This window comes from Lepidochelys kempii, chromosome 3 (assembly GCF_965140285.1).
Source record: "Lepidochelys kempii isolate rLepKem1 chromosome 3, rLepKem1.hap1, whole genome shotgun sequence".
In the NCBI taxonomy this organism is placed as follows: Eukaryota; Metazoa; Chordata; order Testudines; family Cheloniidae; genus Lepidochelys; species Lepidochelys kempii.
This window is the reverse complement of record NC_136382.1, coordinates 169941090-169958354: the sequence shown is the minus strand read 5'-3', so window position 1 is coordinate 169958354 and position 17265 is coordinate 169941090. Positions and strand designations below refer to the sequence as shown.

At 40.6% G+C, this 17265-nt stretch overlaps 1 protein-coding gene across 8 annotated transcripts in view; it reads right to left on the bottom strand.

The window, feature by feature from the left end:
* UBR2 (ubiquitin protein ligase E3 component n-recognin 2) overlaps positions 1-17063 on the bottom strand; it is a 106114-nt gene extending 89051 nt beyond the window's left edge. For 4 of the 8 annotated variants that reach the window (XM_073339015.2, XM_073339016.2, XM_073339017.2 and 1 more), the window contains exons 1-4: positions 16924-17061; positions 12193-12452; positions 7508-7586; positions 3850-3963 (exon numbers count right to left, since the gene is read on the bottom strand). In XM_073339015.2, coding sequence (XP_073195116.1) covers positions 3850-3963; positions 7508-7586; positions 12193-12452; positions 16924-17001 — 531 coding nt within the window. In that variant the 5' untranslated portion in view covers positions 17002-17061. Of the gene's footprint in view, positions 1-3849; positions 4017-7507; positions 7587-12192; positions 12453-16923 lie in introns of those variants that run through there. The other 4 variants (XM_073339013.2, XM_073339018.2, XM_073339011.2 and 1 more) reach the window with 3 other exon arrangements.
* Between the last annotated feature and the right edge of the window lie 202 nt (positions 17064-17265).

Below are 17265 nucleotides of genomic sequence, written 5' to 3'. Positions count from 1 at the left end.
AAACTTCAGACCATCTGCCACTCACCCACAGCTGTCACCACATCTCTTTTTTGCATCATTATTCTCCTCCTCCTTTTTCTCCCACTACCATCAACAACTCCTCCTGGTTACCCTCACTCCCTCTACAGTTCTACCATCTTTACCTACATCTCTGCCCCTCTCCACCCTATCTAATTCCCTCCACAAACAGCAGAAATCTAGGTCCCAAATCTGAAAGTCCTCATCACCTCTGACGACAACTCTGGCACTATATCCCCTCACCTGTCCCCACCACCATCTCTACCCGTCTTGTGCCACTATTCCTAACCTCCCTCCTCTTCTCTAGCTATCCATCTCTAAAAAGATCACAGCAATCCACAGCCTCTTCATAGGTTATTCCCTCCAGCTCCTGCCTCTCTCAGTGACCTGGATCCCTTCCTTTGACAATGCCCATACAACTGCCTTCTCTTATGAAGGCCTCTCCTTCTCTTTCACTCCCCACTCTGGATCACACCATGGTGAAGATGCTGGTCTTCTGATCTCCTGTTCCTGTCACTTCCAATCCCTCCCACCTCCCCATCCCACTCCTCCACCTCTTCTGAACACTGCTGCATTCAACTCTTCTCTCCTCCTCCTCCTCCACTTTACTGTCCACCCAACTCATCCCCATCAGCCCTGCTCTGAGATTTTGACTCCGAGTTCCCTCTATTCCTCTCCTTGCAATCTCCCACACCCATTTTTGGTGACATTAACTTCCATGATAACCTATCTGCCCCTTAAGCTGCATGTTTCCTCATCCTCTCCACTTCATTAAACCTGTAGCCCTAGATACACTCTCCCACTCACCATAAGGGCTGTTCAATTGACTTGGTCTTCACCAAGTACTGCTCTCTTTTTAATCTCTGCTGCTGAGTTCCCCCTCTCAGACCACCACCTGTTCTCTTTCGCCATTGTTCCTCATTGTCACTTGGCAACATGACTGGAAGTTCCAGTCCTTCATCACTAATGGCTTCTCATCTGCTCTCTGCATCTCTCCCCTGGCTTCCCTTTGTTTGTAGCAGCAAACGTAAGTAGGCATGGCAGAATTCAAATTTTTTTGTTGTAATTTTGACAGATAATATCTATGTTTATTTCTAAGCTTCTCTTCCTGATTTTTATCAATTAAAATTTTCAGTTACATGAAATTAGGAGTTTTCAGCATTTTTTCTATTTAAAATTTCACAGCTACCAAAAAACTAGGAGGCGGGAATGTAGCTGTTAAGATTCAAGTAGTTAATATTTAATAACTGTTAAAACACAAACTGTCAACATCACATGCCAAAACATACAAAGATAAATATCAAACTCTCATAAGTTCTCAAGCTTACATTGCCCATTTGTAAATTTTGATCATCACAGCTAGAAATATTTTTGTCAAGTTTGTATGTATATGGTAAAAAAATAGACATTTACTGATAAAAATCTAATGCTACCAAGCCTAAAACTGCTTATCACTTTCTGAGCCCTCTGAACTTCCCCACCCTACCTAGCATCTCATTCCCTATCCTGCCTCTGATCAACCCATGATGCCAGCCTGCATTACCCATTTGTTAAGTTTTCAAACCAAGAACCTTTGTGTTCCCTGTGACACTTGCTATGAGCTCCCTTTAAACATGCACAAAGCCACCTTACTAACTTGTTTTCAAAACGCTGCTTAAAGCTCTCCTTTGCCATAATGCCTACAGAAAAAAAACTGACAATAGTTGTGTGGCTGCTGCTGCACTGATACTGCTGCCTACAATGCTGACCAATGCTGTCTCACCGTTTCCTTGTCCTCACCCCACCTCGCTGCCTGTATCCATCGGTTATATCTCGTCTTATTACTTAGATTGTAAGCTTCTTAATGCATGGACTGTCTTTTTGTTCTGTGTACCACACCACACACAACGGGGTCCTGATCCATGATTAGGACTCCTACATGATGTGGAAATACAAACGAAAAATAATAAATGCTGCAGGCACATCTTCTTAAAAGAGCTGCTGAAGAAGTATATAGTGTTGGGGAATATTAAGTATTATGGAGATTTGGTTTATTTGGGCTGCCTTGTTCCCTAGCTTTTTAAATATACAGGATTGCTGATTCTTTCTCTGATTTGATATATTTTTAAATATATGTCAGAGGCTCCTAGAGCAGTTAGACAGACAAGTTTATAAAACAACAGTAATGAGATGCCCAACACTTTCAGTTATTAAAAAAAAAATAAGACCCCAAGAATATTTTGAGAGGCTCTAAACATCTCCATTTTTTGCAGCAGGCCTTTGAAATTCAGCAGAGACGTGGCCCTCAGATTAGGGACTTTTCTTCCCTTCTCCCATTAAGTTCTGTTCAGATCTGGCAGAGCTATAAACTGTTAAAAGTCACCATTTCCCTTCTGTTACTTGTGTTCCATGGGAAATTTTGGCAGCATACAAAAGTAACTAACAAACCACTCTGAAGAGTCAGGCCCACACATTTACCAAGCAGCAGCAGCACCACCATACCACCACCACCACACACTACCTGGAAACATCTAGCAGTTGTTGGAGCAGCTGTAGCAATTGGGGGGTTGGGGGGGAGGGGAGAGGAGAGAGGGCGCATGCACGCACACCAGACACAGCAATGTTGGACTCCTGCACCATCCCCTTTAGCACATGTCCCAGCTCCTCTCTGGGGGCACCAAAAAAGGGAAGGCGCTCTCTCAGACCCAGTGGAGAAGAAATGGAGAGCCAGGCCAGATTCCCCACATAAACCTCCTTGGACCCAGCACACAGCATTAGCTGTCCATCCGTCTTTCTGGGATAACGTCCTTCTTATGCTACCAGCTAACATGATTAGCCCTGTGTCTCAACTGGTAGAACTCTGTTGCAGTGCCGAAGATTCATGGTTCAAACCCTGCTGATGATCTATGATGAGGGGTTTGTTACAGTTGTAACTAACAAAATGTATTTGTTTTAAACTTTTTCCTGTTAAAAACCCCTTGGAAGTTACATTAAAAAACTACTTTAAAAGAAAGTTATTTAGGTTGCAAAGTCTAGCCCGAGTGTTAAGAAATGTCAGAATCTAGGTTGCATGTGCAAACTTAGTTTGCTCCCTTATATGCATGCATTGCAATACAGTCTTTAATTACCCTTCTTTTTCCCCACAGCACTCTTTCTTCACTCAGTGCATAGGATGGATGCAGAAGGGACAGAACTAAGGCTACTTGGGCAACCAGAAATCTAGCTTTTTCTATTTTTGCATGCTTGACTTTTCAATCTAAATAGCTTGTTTTCAAAGTAGTTTTAATATGTAATTTTATATTAATTTTATCTAGTGTATAATATGGTATAGTACCAATATTTATATTTAGCATGCTGCAAGCTTCCACTTTGTTTTACTTACTGGCTGAGTAGAGAAGACTAATAGCTTCCGTCCTAAATAACTTCTTTTAATTACTTTAGATAAAAAGTTACAAATATCCATGTGCTGAGATGATATAGTAAATATATAAAGACAAAATTTTCAACCAACTAAATAATTTAACGCAAATTCTCTTTCAGTTTGGTTTACTCATGGTCTCAAAGCTTTAACAAATATTAGGACACTACGAATGCTCCAATATTTATTAAAAATGTAAGAGTCCACCATTTCACTAAAATACTGAAGTATATAGATATTATTTCTATAGCATTTAGTTTTCTTATTTTTGAGGTGAATTTATAACCTTACAGAAGTCACATACAAAATGATTAGAGATTTATTTTCCCTTACCTTCTGAATTTCAGAATTGTGCATAATTTGGTCTGGCTGCATTCAATGTCCTAAGTTAGCACTATTACACAATATCTATATATAAAAATTGTATTTACTACCTCCTCTTCTGCCGTCTCTGCCGTGTTAAGTTCATGCTTTTGACAGTACGGACCTTCTTTCCAAGCTTCAGTATCACCACAATCACAGAAACCTCCTCCGCCTGATGTTGTCATCTGAAGTTGTTTAAAACACACAAAACTGTATGCATGTGCAAGATCTATGTATACTGAAAGCACCAATACATTAACCTTTATGTTGTTAGAGATTTTCCTGTATGCTACTCAAATAAATATGGTAAAAACATGTCAATACATCCTTCATCTGTTTTTTTTTAAACACTTTTTCAATTATATTGTTAAAGTAACTCTAGAGCATAGGCATGGGCAGGTCGCATACAGCATAGGATGTATTTATAGAACACAGAAATTACAAGCATATGTTTATTCTGAATCAGTCACAGATGGCTGGTCTGATTTTATTTTTATTTTTTAAATAGAATCTTTTTTATTCAAATTCCAATATTTAAAATTTTTGCATTATAATGTCGTTTATAAACGGTACACTTAGTTTTCAAAACAAATTGTATACTGCTACATCCTACTATACAGGGACATCTGAGGGATAGTCCGTAGAGTTTGAGGGCCACATTTATAACAACTGGCTTCTGTTACACTTACTAAAGTTGATAGTGAAAAAAATTGTGTACAGTGTTGTGACCCAAAGAGCTCTGCATAGCTCAAAAGCCTGTGTCTCTGACCAGCAGAAGTCGGTCTAATATTACCTCGCTCACCTTGTCTCTCTAATGACAAATATGTGCATGTGTACACTGCACTGCTCTATTTCCACACTGTTAGTTCATTTTAAAATTAAAAGCTCTTGAAATAAGTATTGAATACAATTCTTTCCTAAATCACAATTGTGAATGGAGTTCATAAATACATATGATTCTGACACCTATTTTTGATGCACAGATTCTTCACAGTACACATTCTCCTTTTCTGTCTAGTCATGGTGCTCAGGTCTCTTTTCATTTTGACAGAATACTTTACACCTCCAAAAACCTCTATTCCTGTTTCATATTGCATTACTAGTTATTAAATTAAGAGTGCATACTAACACCCTCCACAATAGGAAACGTAAGTATGCTATCACAGGGTATTGAGAAAGGAAAAGAAGTTCTCTCCACTTGTTTCATCTGTAACACTTTTACAGAAATTCTATTACAGACTTGACAATACCAAAGAAACGGACTAATATGTAAAGACTAATTAAGTAAATACTTGTGCTAGTTAAAAGGAACATCAAGTTTAAAAAAATATACTCACCTGTACTACTAACAGTACTGTAGATTAAAGAAGCTTAAATTTTTATTTTACTCATTTCAGCTGTGTGTATTTACTTTCATATTTCACTCAGCTTGACAAACTAATCTATGTCACTTTTCTTTCTAGAGTTTCATTTTCTCTCTCTGATGCAGAGGGCCCTACCAAATTCACGACCATGAAAAACACTTTATGGACTGTGAAATCTGGTCTTTTGTGTGCTTTTACCCTATACTGTACAGATTTCACAGGGTAGACCAGCATTTCTCAAATTGGGGGTTCTGACCCAAAAGGGAGTTGTAGATGGGTCACAAAGTTCAGTTCAAAGTATCAGCCCATAGTTTGCGTACTCCACCAATATGAGCACGGGGGCCCGGCTCCACCAAAGTTCAGAGCCAGGTCTCTCCCCGGCCCCGCCTGCTGCCCCCACGCACCTTCCCCGGAGCATCCCTCTGGCCCCGCCTGCCACCCCCAAGCAATTTGAAAGGGCCCGGGGCCCCCACCACCACCACCGGCAGTGTAAAGGGGCTAAGGTGGCTTCCTGCCTGCCTACTCCACTTCCGGAAGCAGCCAGCCTGTCCCTGCAGCCCTGGGAGGTGAGGGGGGCATGTCTCTGTGTGCTGCCCCCACCCCAAGCTGCAGCCAATGGGAGCTGCAGGTGCGGTGCCTGCGGGCAGCGGCACATGGAAACCCCTCATAGGAGCTGCTGCCAGAGGGGGGTGTGGGTCACTTCTGGGAGCCGTCCAAGGTAAGCGCTGCACCCCCTCCCACACCCCAACCCCCCTGTCCCAGCCCAGAGCCCGCACCCAAACTCCCTCCCAGAGCCCATCCCCCACACCCTCGCCTGCACCCCAACCCCCTGCCCCAGCCCAGAGCCCAACCCCTCACCCTTCCTGCACCCAAAACTCCCCCCCAGAGCCTTAGGCAGGTAGGGGCTGGGGGGGGGGGGGAGGAGGGAAGAGAGACTTGGACCCATTCTGGGCACCACCAAAAATTATACAAACCTGCCGCCCCGACAAGGTTATTTTAGGGGGGTTGCAATATTGCCACCCTTACTTCTGTGCTGCCTTCAGAGCTGGGTGGCCGGAGAGCGGCAGCTGTTGGCCAGGCGCCCAGCTCTGAAGGCGGAGCCCCGTCAGCAGCAGTACAGAAGTAAGGGTGGCAATACCATACCATGTCACTTTTACTTCCGTGCTGTTGCCTTCAGAGCTGGGCAACCAGAGAGTGTCAGCTGCTGACTGAGGGCCCAGCTCTGCAGGCAGCAGCGCAGAAGTAAGGGTAGCAGTACTGCAACACCCCCACACAATAACCTTGCAACACCCTCACAAGTCCTTTTTGGATCTGGACGGCTACAATTACAACACCATGACATTTCAGATTTAAATAGCTGAAATCAAGACTTTTACGATTTTTAAAATCCTATGACCGTGAAACTGACCAAAATGGACCATGAATTTGGTCAGTCCCTACTCATGCATTCACAAATTTCTGTTGTGCAGGAATTCGTGGCAGTGCAGAAGTATGTTTAAATCTAAGAAACCAAAATGTTCCTTTTTTTAAAGCTAACTTCTCTCACTCGTACGTTTGTTCAACACCTTTTAAAAAAAAAAAACCAGCCTAAATATAGTGCCCAAACTAAGTGAAACTATGTCTAACACAGTGATTTTCAACCTGTGGTCTGCAGACCCCTGGGGATCTGCACACTATGTCTAAAGTGTCTGCATAAAGTAACCATGAAAATAAAGTTTTAGACTCCAGAAAGGGCATTCCATTTTTCTGATCAATCAAAAATATGTGAATACCCCCACCTCCAGGTCAAAATCTGAAAGTGCCATTACCATAGAAGCCCACAGTTTAGTGCCCTTTCTCACACTGCGCTCAATGCCATGCTGAGCATATGCAACACTTATAGTTGAATTCTGTTCAGTCAGTTTTCAGTCCCAGATTTCTATGGTAGGGGTCTGTGGATCACAGGTTGAATTTTCAAAGGGGTCTGTACCTCAATTTGAAATTTTTTAGGGGTCCACAAATGAAAAAGGTTGAAAACCACAAGTTTAACATAATAAAACTAACTCCAGTTTATGTTTAATTTAGAATTGTGAATATATTTAAGATTAAAGTGTAGGAACACTATAATAATTTGCTCAGTGGTTTCAAATATTAACTAAGTCTTGTTAAAGCTAAGCTTTTAAACTGAGGTTACAACTCCCAGGTCTGATAAGTTTACACTGCACATTTTTCATTCCAACCATACTGTGCATGTATATTCGTATGCACACTTTATTTTGAAATACATACACACTCTTAAATATAAATTATATACTGGAACTCTGAATATACCCATTCATAAGAGAAATATTATACCCAATTCATATACTCCAATAAGATTACTAACCCTGTATCGATGCTCTCTATGAATACTTCCCAAAAAGCACTCCATACATAACACACAAGTTGGGTCAACTGCACAGTCTCTGTAAACAAACAGAGGAAAAAATTAAACATAAAAAATATTACTTTAGCTTTTAACTATGCATCTCACAACAGTTTATTTTCAAAATACATGAATGTGAGCCTTCTTGCTAAACTGTTTGCTATTCAGAAATGGGATAGAATTTCCTCTCATTGTCTTATCAAAAACTATTCCCAGAGCAGGAATGGCTATGAAAAACAGCCTGGGCAGTAGGCCTGGAAAAGCATTTGGGTAATGTACATATTACCTTCAGTAGATGAAACAAGTACATTAACTGGTAACCCAGCTATGTTACCAGATTCAAACCTGTTTTTAAGGTATAGGAAGCAAGTTTTCTCAGGATATAGGATGCAAGTGCTAGACATGGCCCTAAATAATCAGTGCAAATAGATTTTCATCACACCTTGATATGAAACTTTTACATGCAAAAGGATTAGGAACCAACTCTTTGCTTCTAAGTTTAGTCCTACAATCTTCTAATGAGTTCCAAGAACAAGATTTTCACAACAACCAGAAGGTCAAGGACCACTTAGAGAAGGCAAACACTTTTTACAGGTACTAACTGTATCACTTGGATATACCACCTCTAGAAAATAGGTGAACGGCTGAACAAGGCAATTGTATATTACATATAGCCAAACATTTGAAAAAAAACAAATCACAAGAATGATCAATGATATATTGACACTATAGGCAACTGACTGACAGCCACTGAGATAGATTCAGGGAGTCAGATTTCAAAACGGAAAAATAAAGACCACCTAAAAAAATATCTGGAGAGAAACTAAGGATTTCCTGAGATGTCCATCAGGAAAGAATATAAAACAAGAACTCACATGAACTAATCCCTTATTTGATTTAAAAAAAGAAACCGACTATGAAGCACCTACTATATTCTTAATTCCATTTTGCCCAATTAATCAGTATTAGTAGAGGGATAATCATGGATCCGCAGCATAAATATACATAAATATTACCAATACTATTTTTTGTTTACATTAGTTTATTTTAAGTGCAAATTTAATTAGTGGGGAAAACACAAACCTGTGACTAATCCCAGCAAGCTGTTTTGTTCTGAATAACTTACATTTGTATAACCTCTTGTTTCTGGTTACAGGCAGTCAATTATTTTTATTATATTGTGTAGGGGGAAATTAACTGTTTAATAATCATGGGATTTTTAAAAATGCACATGGCCATTCACCAGCAGTTATAAAGATGATTTATTTGGCAAGTATGGAAACCTAACATCCATTGCTGCAGGTCTACAAGCTTCTTAAAAATAAATAAATAAAAATAATATTTTTCAGGTCCTCATACTTTTAGAGTATTTCATGGATTACAAAAAATAAAAAAAATTGTATCCTGGAGGGTTTAAGAAAAAGATTATTCTCCCCCATTTGCCGCCAACTATGAAGTATAAGCTATTAAGTACAAAAGGATTCTCAGGAACAATATATGTACTATAGCCCTAGCAGAAAAGTAGAGACTCAATCCTGATATGCACAAATCACTTTTCCATATTGAAAACTGCAAAGATCAACCATATTGGTGTACCTGAACTATTTTTCACATTTTCTGCTGAGATAAAGATACCAAGTGAATTTAAACAGTAAAACTATCATTCTCTGACGATTGTATCAAGGAACTGCATTTTTCCATGCTTTCCTATAACACTGGCTATTGTTGTCTTAATATCTTGAGATGTTGGTGTTGAAAATACAGGTTTGGAAGAAGTTACTCTAATTCCCACAGGGCAGTTTTCATCAGCTCAAGTAAGGGAAATTTCATTTTTCTGGGCTAGAAAGAGTAAGAATGACTTTATAGCCCAGTGATTAGGAATTAGATTTGATTTTTTTCAGGCTAGATTCACAAAAGTATTTAGGAGCTACTCACAAAACCAAAGGTGGTAAGATGGTTCTGCTGCCACTACCACCCTTACACCCCATAGTCCAGTGGTTAGGTTGCTCACCCAGAATGTGGGAGATCCAGCTTCAACTCCCCACTGGGACTTGAATCCAGATTTCCATATCCCAGGTGAGACCCCCCTGTGTCTCAATATCTCCTGTTGAAGCTGCTCCACTTTGTATAAAAAATTATTCATCAATCCAGAGAGGGAGAATGACACTAACCAGGGGGTAAGGGGCGGGAGGGAAAGCAGCCTCACCCCGGTTCCAGTCCCTGCTCCAATTAATAATTAATACAAAACGAAACAGCTTCAACAGGGGAGACTCAGAGACCCATCCCATAATAACCAATAGCCTGGTTATTAGGGCAATCACCTGGGATATAGGAAACATGGGTTCAAGTCCCAGATCCTGGGCTATTGGGTAAAAAGGGGGCACCACCATGCCCACCACCTCCTCAGTTTTGTGAATCTAGACCAAAATATCATTTGCTTTTATTGAAAAAAGTTTAAATTGCCAAAACATGTTTTGTTTCAGCTCAAATAAAATGTTTCATTTGACCCAAAATGAAGCTTTTCCCCCAACTTTGCAATTAGATGAAATTCAAAAAGTAACTCAGTTTTGAGTTGACTCAAAATAATTTTTCCCTTTGAACTGCCAGCAAACTGAAAAAAAATCAGATATTCACACAACTCAATTTATGACCCTACGTCCTTCACTAGCTTGCTGCAATAGTGAGGCAGAAGAAAATCTGCTTGTAGGTACTTATTTCCACACTTGCTCAGCACTTTAGCCAGTACTGAGTTTCTGATAGTGGAGTGGATTTGATAGTCCACATTCTCCCCCAGCTTTCTCCAATGGCCAGCATTCTCCAATGGCTCAGTGAAAAGGGGAACGGAGACACAGAGGACAGGTGCAAAAGACAAAAAATTAAGACCCCCAAATATCCCAGAATGAGAAAAGGGGAATGACAGAACAGAAATAAATTGCTTAAATTTAGGATAAGCTTATTATTCATGGTTTCAGAGTAGCAGCCATGTTAGTCTGTATTCGCAAAAAGAAAAGGAGTACTTGTGGTACCTTAGAGACTAACCAATTTATTTAAGCATAATTTTTCAAGTAACCGGAAGTGTGCTAAGCACTTCATAAAATAAGAAGTATTATCGTTGATAAAGGCAAAATAATGCCGATTGGAAAACATAAGCCCAACTATACACACAAAATGATTGGGTCTAAATTAGCTTTACCATTCCAGAAAGACATCTTTGAGTCACTGTGGACAACTCTCTGAAAACATCTCCTCAGTGTACAGCAACAGTCAAAAAAGATGACAATGTTAGGAACCATTAAGAAAGGGATAGATAAGATGGCAGTAAATATGCTCACACCTTGAATTCTGCATGCAGTTTTGGTCATCCCGTGTCAAAAAAGATATTAGAATTGGAAAAGATAAAGAGAAGGGCAACAAAAATGATTGAAGGTATGGAACAGCTTCCATATGAAGAGATTAAAAAGACTGGGACTATTCAGCTTAGAAAAGGACGACTAAAGGGGGAATATGATAGAGATCTATAAAATCATGAATGCTGTGGAGAAAGTGAATAAGGAAGTGTTATTTACTCCTTAACATAACACAAGAACCAGGGATCATCCAATGAAATTAATAGGCAGCAGATTTAAAACAAACAAAAGGAAGTACTTCTTCACACAACACTGTCAACCTGTGGAACTCGTTGCCAGAGGATGCTGTGAAGGCCAAAACCATAACTGGGTTCAAAAAATAAATTAGATAAGTTCATGAAGGATAGGTCCATCAGTGGCTATTAGCCAAGATGGTCAGGTACACAACCCCATGCTCTGGGTGTCCTTCGGCCTCCGACTGCCAGGTGTGCTGGGGCTGGGTGAAAGGGGACGGATCATTTGATGATTGCCATTCTGTTCATTCCCTTTTAAAGCATCTGGCATTGGGCACTGTCAGATGACATGATACTGGGCTAGACAGACCACTGGTCTGACCCAGTATGACCATTCTAATGTGGTTCTTGTGCTGAAAATGTACAAAGGTTAACATAGCAAAAAATGGGAAAGGAACAAGACAGACAAGGTGACAATAAAATCATAGTTCCTTTAAGTCATATACAGGTCTTGACAGTGTGTTTTTTAATATTGTTGGTAACATCCTCCTATTCACTTCTTGTAGGCTTCACAACAGAAATGAGATTTTTAAGAGACATCTGAATGGGGGTGTGGGCTTGATGAACAAGTTAGTTTCTTTTACCTATCAATCTAAATCACCACTAATTGAACTTTTCATTGGAAAATATTCAGAACACAGGCGGGACATCTGTAGATGCATGTTAAACATTTGAATTAATTAATTTCAATTTTTGCATTTAAGCCCTGGACATGATTTGACATTTATCCACCTTCCCTTCCCCTTTATCTAAGAGTATTTTTTTTTTAAATAACCAACGCTGTCATTTTCAAAAACTAAGGCTGTTTAATTATACTGATGCTGTAATTAATTTTTCTTCCTCCTAAGCCTTTAGTATGTTACCAAAAACAAACCAAACAACACCCACCATGTTCCAAGTATACTAAAAATACATATGGACAATTAACATTTTCATTAGGACAAAAATGTTTCCACCAAAAAAAGTTGAGAATTAATAATTTACGGGAATTGTAGAATTAACCTACCTGCAAGAGTATGTAGGTTCCCCCACTTTAAAAACCCGACCACAGAGATGGGAAGGTTTGTTTGCTTGCTCAAGTTTTGGAAATCCAAATGCAGGATCTTCACCACATAGATACCATTCCATTGGTCCCAGCAGTACATGTTGTGCGAGCATGTCTTCTCTTTGTGGAGCAGGGTTAGGACCCCTACAGTAAATTTTTGGTACATAGTAGGCTAGATGCAGGTATACTTCTTTAGGAAGATCAGGTGCTTGTAGCCATTTCTTTAATTAAAAAGAAAACATTAAACAAAATTACTCACAAATAAAATCAACACCACCCAGTCATAAACGTTGTAGCACCTTTCTTTTCAACCTAAGAGCTAAAGGGACACCGCAAACTTTAAAGTCAAATTTCTCTGTGAAAATTTTGCAACTACTACAGTTACAAGTAACATAGATTACTACAAATAAACCATTAGCAAAAAATTTTTTTTCCAGATTGAATATTTTGTGAATTTGACAGCACACACAGGGAGATTTTCAAAGGCACAAAGGAGAATTAGCGCCTAACTCTCAAAAATCTCCATCATAGCGTATAGTCCATTCTTTCCTTTCTGAAAGGACCTTCAAACATCAATAAAGAAGAAAATTCCTTACACTTTTTTGTTTAAAGAATCCTTTTTAAAAACAAACTCAGGACATACTGTTTAAAAGGGTAATCTGTCTGAAACTGGAATTGTTATTCCAGTTTTTAAAAGTTTCAAGTTGAACAGTGACCTTCAAAGGGTGTGTTGGCTGTATCCCCTAGAGTCAAAAATTTTCCCCCTCAATTACACAAGGTATAAAAGGTGAGATGACATATGTATATTGTAAAAGTTTGTCCCTCTCATTATATTTGTTTTATTTCAACCATGTAACTGAAGACTTTACTGTTTGCCATTTTTACTGATAATCATTACTACAGAATATAAACAACAACGAACATATACATATACTACAAGTATGCACTGATTCAGTATTGTACTGTGTATAAACCTTACCAACATGTAATTACTACTACCAAATACTTCTTGGTAACTTCAGATTATGAGAATACTAGTTAATTCATTCCGAATTAACCCAAAGATGGATGAAAAGCAAGAACTATTCATACAGAAATAACTGGTTTTAGAAACCAGATGCTATAGCTTGATCTCACTGCAATAATTTATTGTCTTAAGGACCTATATTAGAGTAGACAAACACCATTCTGAAACAATCTTAATGAAAGAGCTTAGGGTTTACCCTTATTTATATACTGTTTGCAATTTTAAATTTATATAGCAATTTTTCCATTTATGATACTCACACAGTGCCTCTTTGGAAAATGCTGAACACCTAGAACCATAGCAGAAAATTTCATATTTAAACAGTTTAGAAGCAGCTAATTTTACTGCTAGACTATTTCTGATACAATTCTTAGAACTGATGGTAGAAATTTACTCTACCCTTCCTGCCCCCAGTCCTGACTTCTCAAAGCCCTGGGAATGAAACTACTCGGTCTCCTAGTACTAAACTACCTTTGGTGCTCAGAGAACTGGAATTTTTCCAACCTGGCCCTGGGTGAAAGACTACAAAAAAAAATAATAATAAAATCCATCAACCAAAAATCTCAGAGTTACTTTGTTCTATAGTTAAACCAACCATTCTTATAAGAGACCAAAGAAACTACACTGTCTTCCCGCCCCCCCGCATCTTCTTTTCTCTCCAAGAATTTGAACTTTTTGTTCTTGTAAGCCTTCGTAATAAACAAATAAAAACTTTTTGAAAAAAAAATCTAGTCTTCCTCATTTGTGCCGAATATCTTCTACTACTGTATTGGGAACTAAATCTAATTACATTAGAATTGACCTTGCATCTCCTACGGTGTTTCTCCAAGAAGTGGGTCATTTCCAAGGCCATTTTCTGCAGTACACATAAGGTCTATTGTTTCAATTCTTTCCTTAGCCAAGTATCTTAAATTTGCTTCATCTCAACTCTATAGTATATTACTACCTTCTATCTGGAAAAACCAGAGTTCATTTTACTACAAGCTCAGACAAGTACCCAGTCAGAGAAAAATCTCATGTCCCTGGTAAGCAGCCTACCCTTCCCAATAATTGTGGTTATTCTGATACTGGTAGAAAGATTCTCTGTAAGGGTCTCACATAAACTGCTAATTTATCCTTGAAAGTCAGTGATATTTTCTAAAATTATTAACTGTTTTAATAAATCTATTTTTAATTTTGCCCTGAAGTAGGTTACATTTAGCCAAGGATACAGAACTTAATTTTCTAAATAAAACTCTGAGGCCTATCAAATCTCAGCAAGGGTTCCATTTTCAAATACATGTATGAACTGATTGCTTAATTTGTCTGACAAATATTGCAATTACACGTACAAGCTGTAGTATCTGCCCATGCAAGACAAAGCTAAATAACTAAGCTGCATATGCAAATACTAAATTTTATACAAAGTAACTGCATGTGGAAATTTTAGGCTCCAATGCCACAAGCTGCGTAGTGTCATCTCCACCCACATGCCCCATGTCTGTCCAGAGCCCCAGTGACCTCACTGGGGCTTTTAAGATTCGACTCAAGTCCCGGCTTGTCTAAACAGAAATCAGAAGCGAAGTAGTATGGACTACTAGGAGAAAGTAATGTATCCCAGAGCAGGATCAAATGAGTTTTTCCTGAACTGTCCCAAAAAGTTGGCTGACAAAATGAGTAACAGGAAAAATGTGACATAGAAATCATTTTTGGACAGTAAGAATGTTAGAATATGGCAAAGACCGCTTTACCACCAAGCAAATCTGGCAATTGGAGATCAGTAGGCAAGGCCCAGAGGCAGTTCCAGAACAGGAATACCTCTCACTCAATGAGCCTGCAAGAAGTCAACTCAACATTGCAAAGCATGTATAAGTGATTTACTTAAACATAAAACATAATTAAAAGTATATTTATGTTTCTCAAAAGATTTCCATTTCAGAAGACTGAAACTGCAATAAAACCACCACAAAGCTTGTAATTTAGTCTCTGATGTAATTACTGCATATCTGAAAGAGATCAATCCATGACTGAATTTAGGATGTAAATACCAATATGTAAAGTGATGTGTGGGAGAAAAAGGAAAAAATTACATTTTACCACAGGATGAGAGGCTCTTATCAGAAGCAAAAGGATGCATGCTCCTTTGCTGCTCCTTTCCCCAAAAGCCTTACTCTCTGGTAATAGCTTTTTGCCACCGGCAAATCAGCAACCTTTGGCATGCAACCCGCCAGGGTAAGCCCCCTGGTGGGCCGGGACAGTTTGTTTACCTGCCGCGTCCTCAGATTTGGCCGATCACAGCTCCCACTGGCTGCAGTTTGCTGCTCCAAGCCAATGGGGGCTGCAGGAAGCGGCGCGGGCCAAGTGCCATAGGTTGCCAATCCCTGCTCTAGTCCTTGTAAACGTTTTAAGAACCTGTGACAGTGACCTAGTCATGTTTATGTAGGTAAATATTTTTAAATATCCACTGTATGCAAAGTGTTTTGATTCCCCTACATTAAACACACCAGCTAAATAAAATGCAGAGAAAACATGGAACAAATCAATTTTCACAGTTGCCACCCCATACCTGCATTAAAAGAGGTAACATACATATTAGTAGAATAAAAATATTATGATAATCTGAATTACGGGAATGTCTTTTTTTCCTCCATATAAGTAATTGTAAATCTGTCATTGAAATGTACATACAAAGAGCTTTAGGCTCTGATGCTAGTTACACCCAAGAGTTCTGCACCTGAATCATGGAACTCTCATACATAAGTGCTTACAGGGCCTTGGTCCCACAAGAGAGACATTAAACACAGTGCTCTTAAATGTTTCCATGAGCATGAGAGGTCCATCATCCTGCAGTTGTACCTTAAAACTCAATGTAATAGCATAGGAAATTTTAGATATTAAACTGTTCTTACTAACATCTTCTCTTGGGCTTTTCCTCCTAATAACCCCAAACACACTTGGCACAGAACACAAAACTGCTTGCTTATGAAAGCCCCAATCCTGCAAACAGGTCCATGAGGGCAGGCCACTGCTCTCCCACAGAATCCCACTGAAATCAATGGGACGCCGTTCACGGGTCTGTACACATGAAGCTCCTTCCAAGCTTGGGACCTAAAAGCTAAGGAGGGGGAAGAAGGGAAACACTGTTTCTAAAACCTTCTCCCAAGAAATCTTAAGAACAACACTTTAAAACTGCGAAGGGAGGAGGAACCAGCCACCTGAAACACAGTCAGTTAAGAACAAGAGACGGGGCGAGTGACCGGTCTGAGAGAGGAAACAGCAGGGCGGACTCTTCCCGGCAGGGCTGTCACGCGCACAAGCCAGGCAGACGGGAGAGCGGCTTCTGCGCCTCCCTTCCAGGTCCCGTCACCCCTCGCCGGGCTTGTCACAGCAGCAAGTTCACACGCAGGGGGCAGAATGAGCCTAAGTCACGGGACCCCTTTGAACAGCCCCGCCGCAACCGCCCCTCGCCATCCAGCGCATTTACTCCCCGTCTCCCTCAGGCCTCGCCTCGCCTCCCCCCTCCCCTCCGGCAGCCCTAGAGACCGCCTCCCCCCTGCCAGCGCCGGCCGCCCCGGGCCTGGCCCTACAGACCCCCTGCCTGCCGGCCCGCCCGCCGCCCACATACCCGCCCCGCCCCGCCCCGCGGGACCGAGCCCCTAACGGGCCCGCGGGCGGACGAGCCTCACCACGGCAGCCTCCTCGGCAGAACATTCCAGCAAGTTCCTGTCAATAGCCTGAACCTCCGTCTCCAAGTCCGACGCCATCTTCCTCCCCCCTCCACCAGCACCGCCAAGTAGGTGACACCCGGAACCGGACCCAGCCGGCCTCCCTGCGGGGAGAACCCACTTCCGCTTCTCCCCCTCCCCCCGCCGCCGGGCGGCGTATAACAGCCCTCCCCCTCCCGCCACGGGGACGCCATCATGGGCCGCCGGTGCATTGTGGGGGATGTAGTTTTTCTCCTGGCGCTGGTGCTCTGTCGCTCAAGGAGGTAAGGCGGCTCTCCCCTCTGGCTGGCTGGCGTCATAACC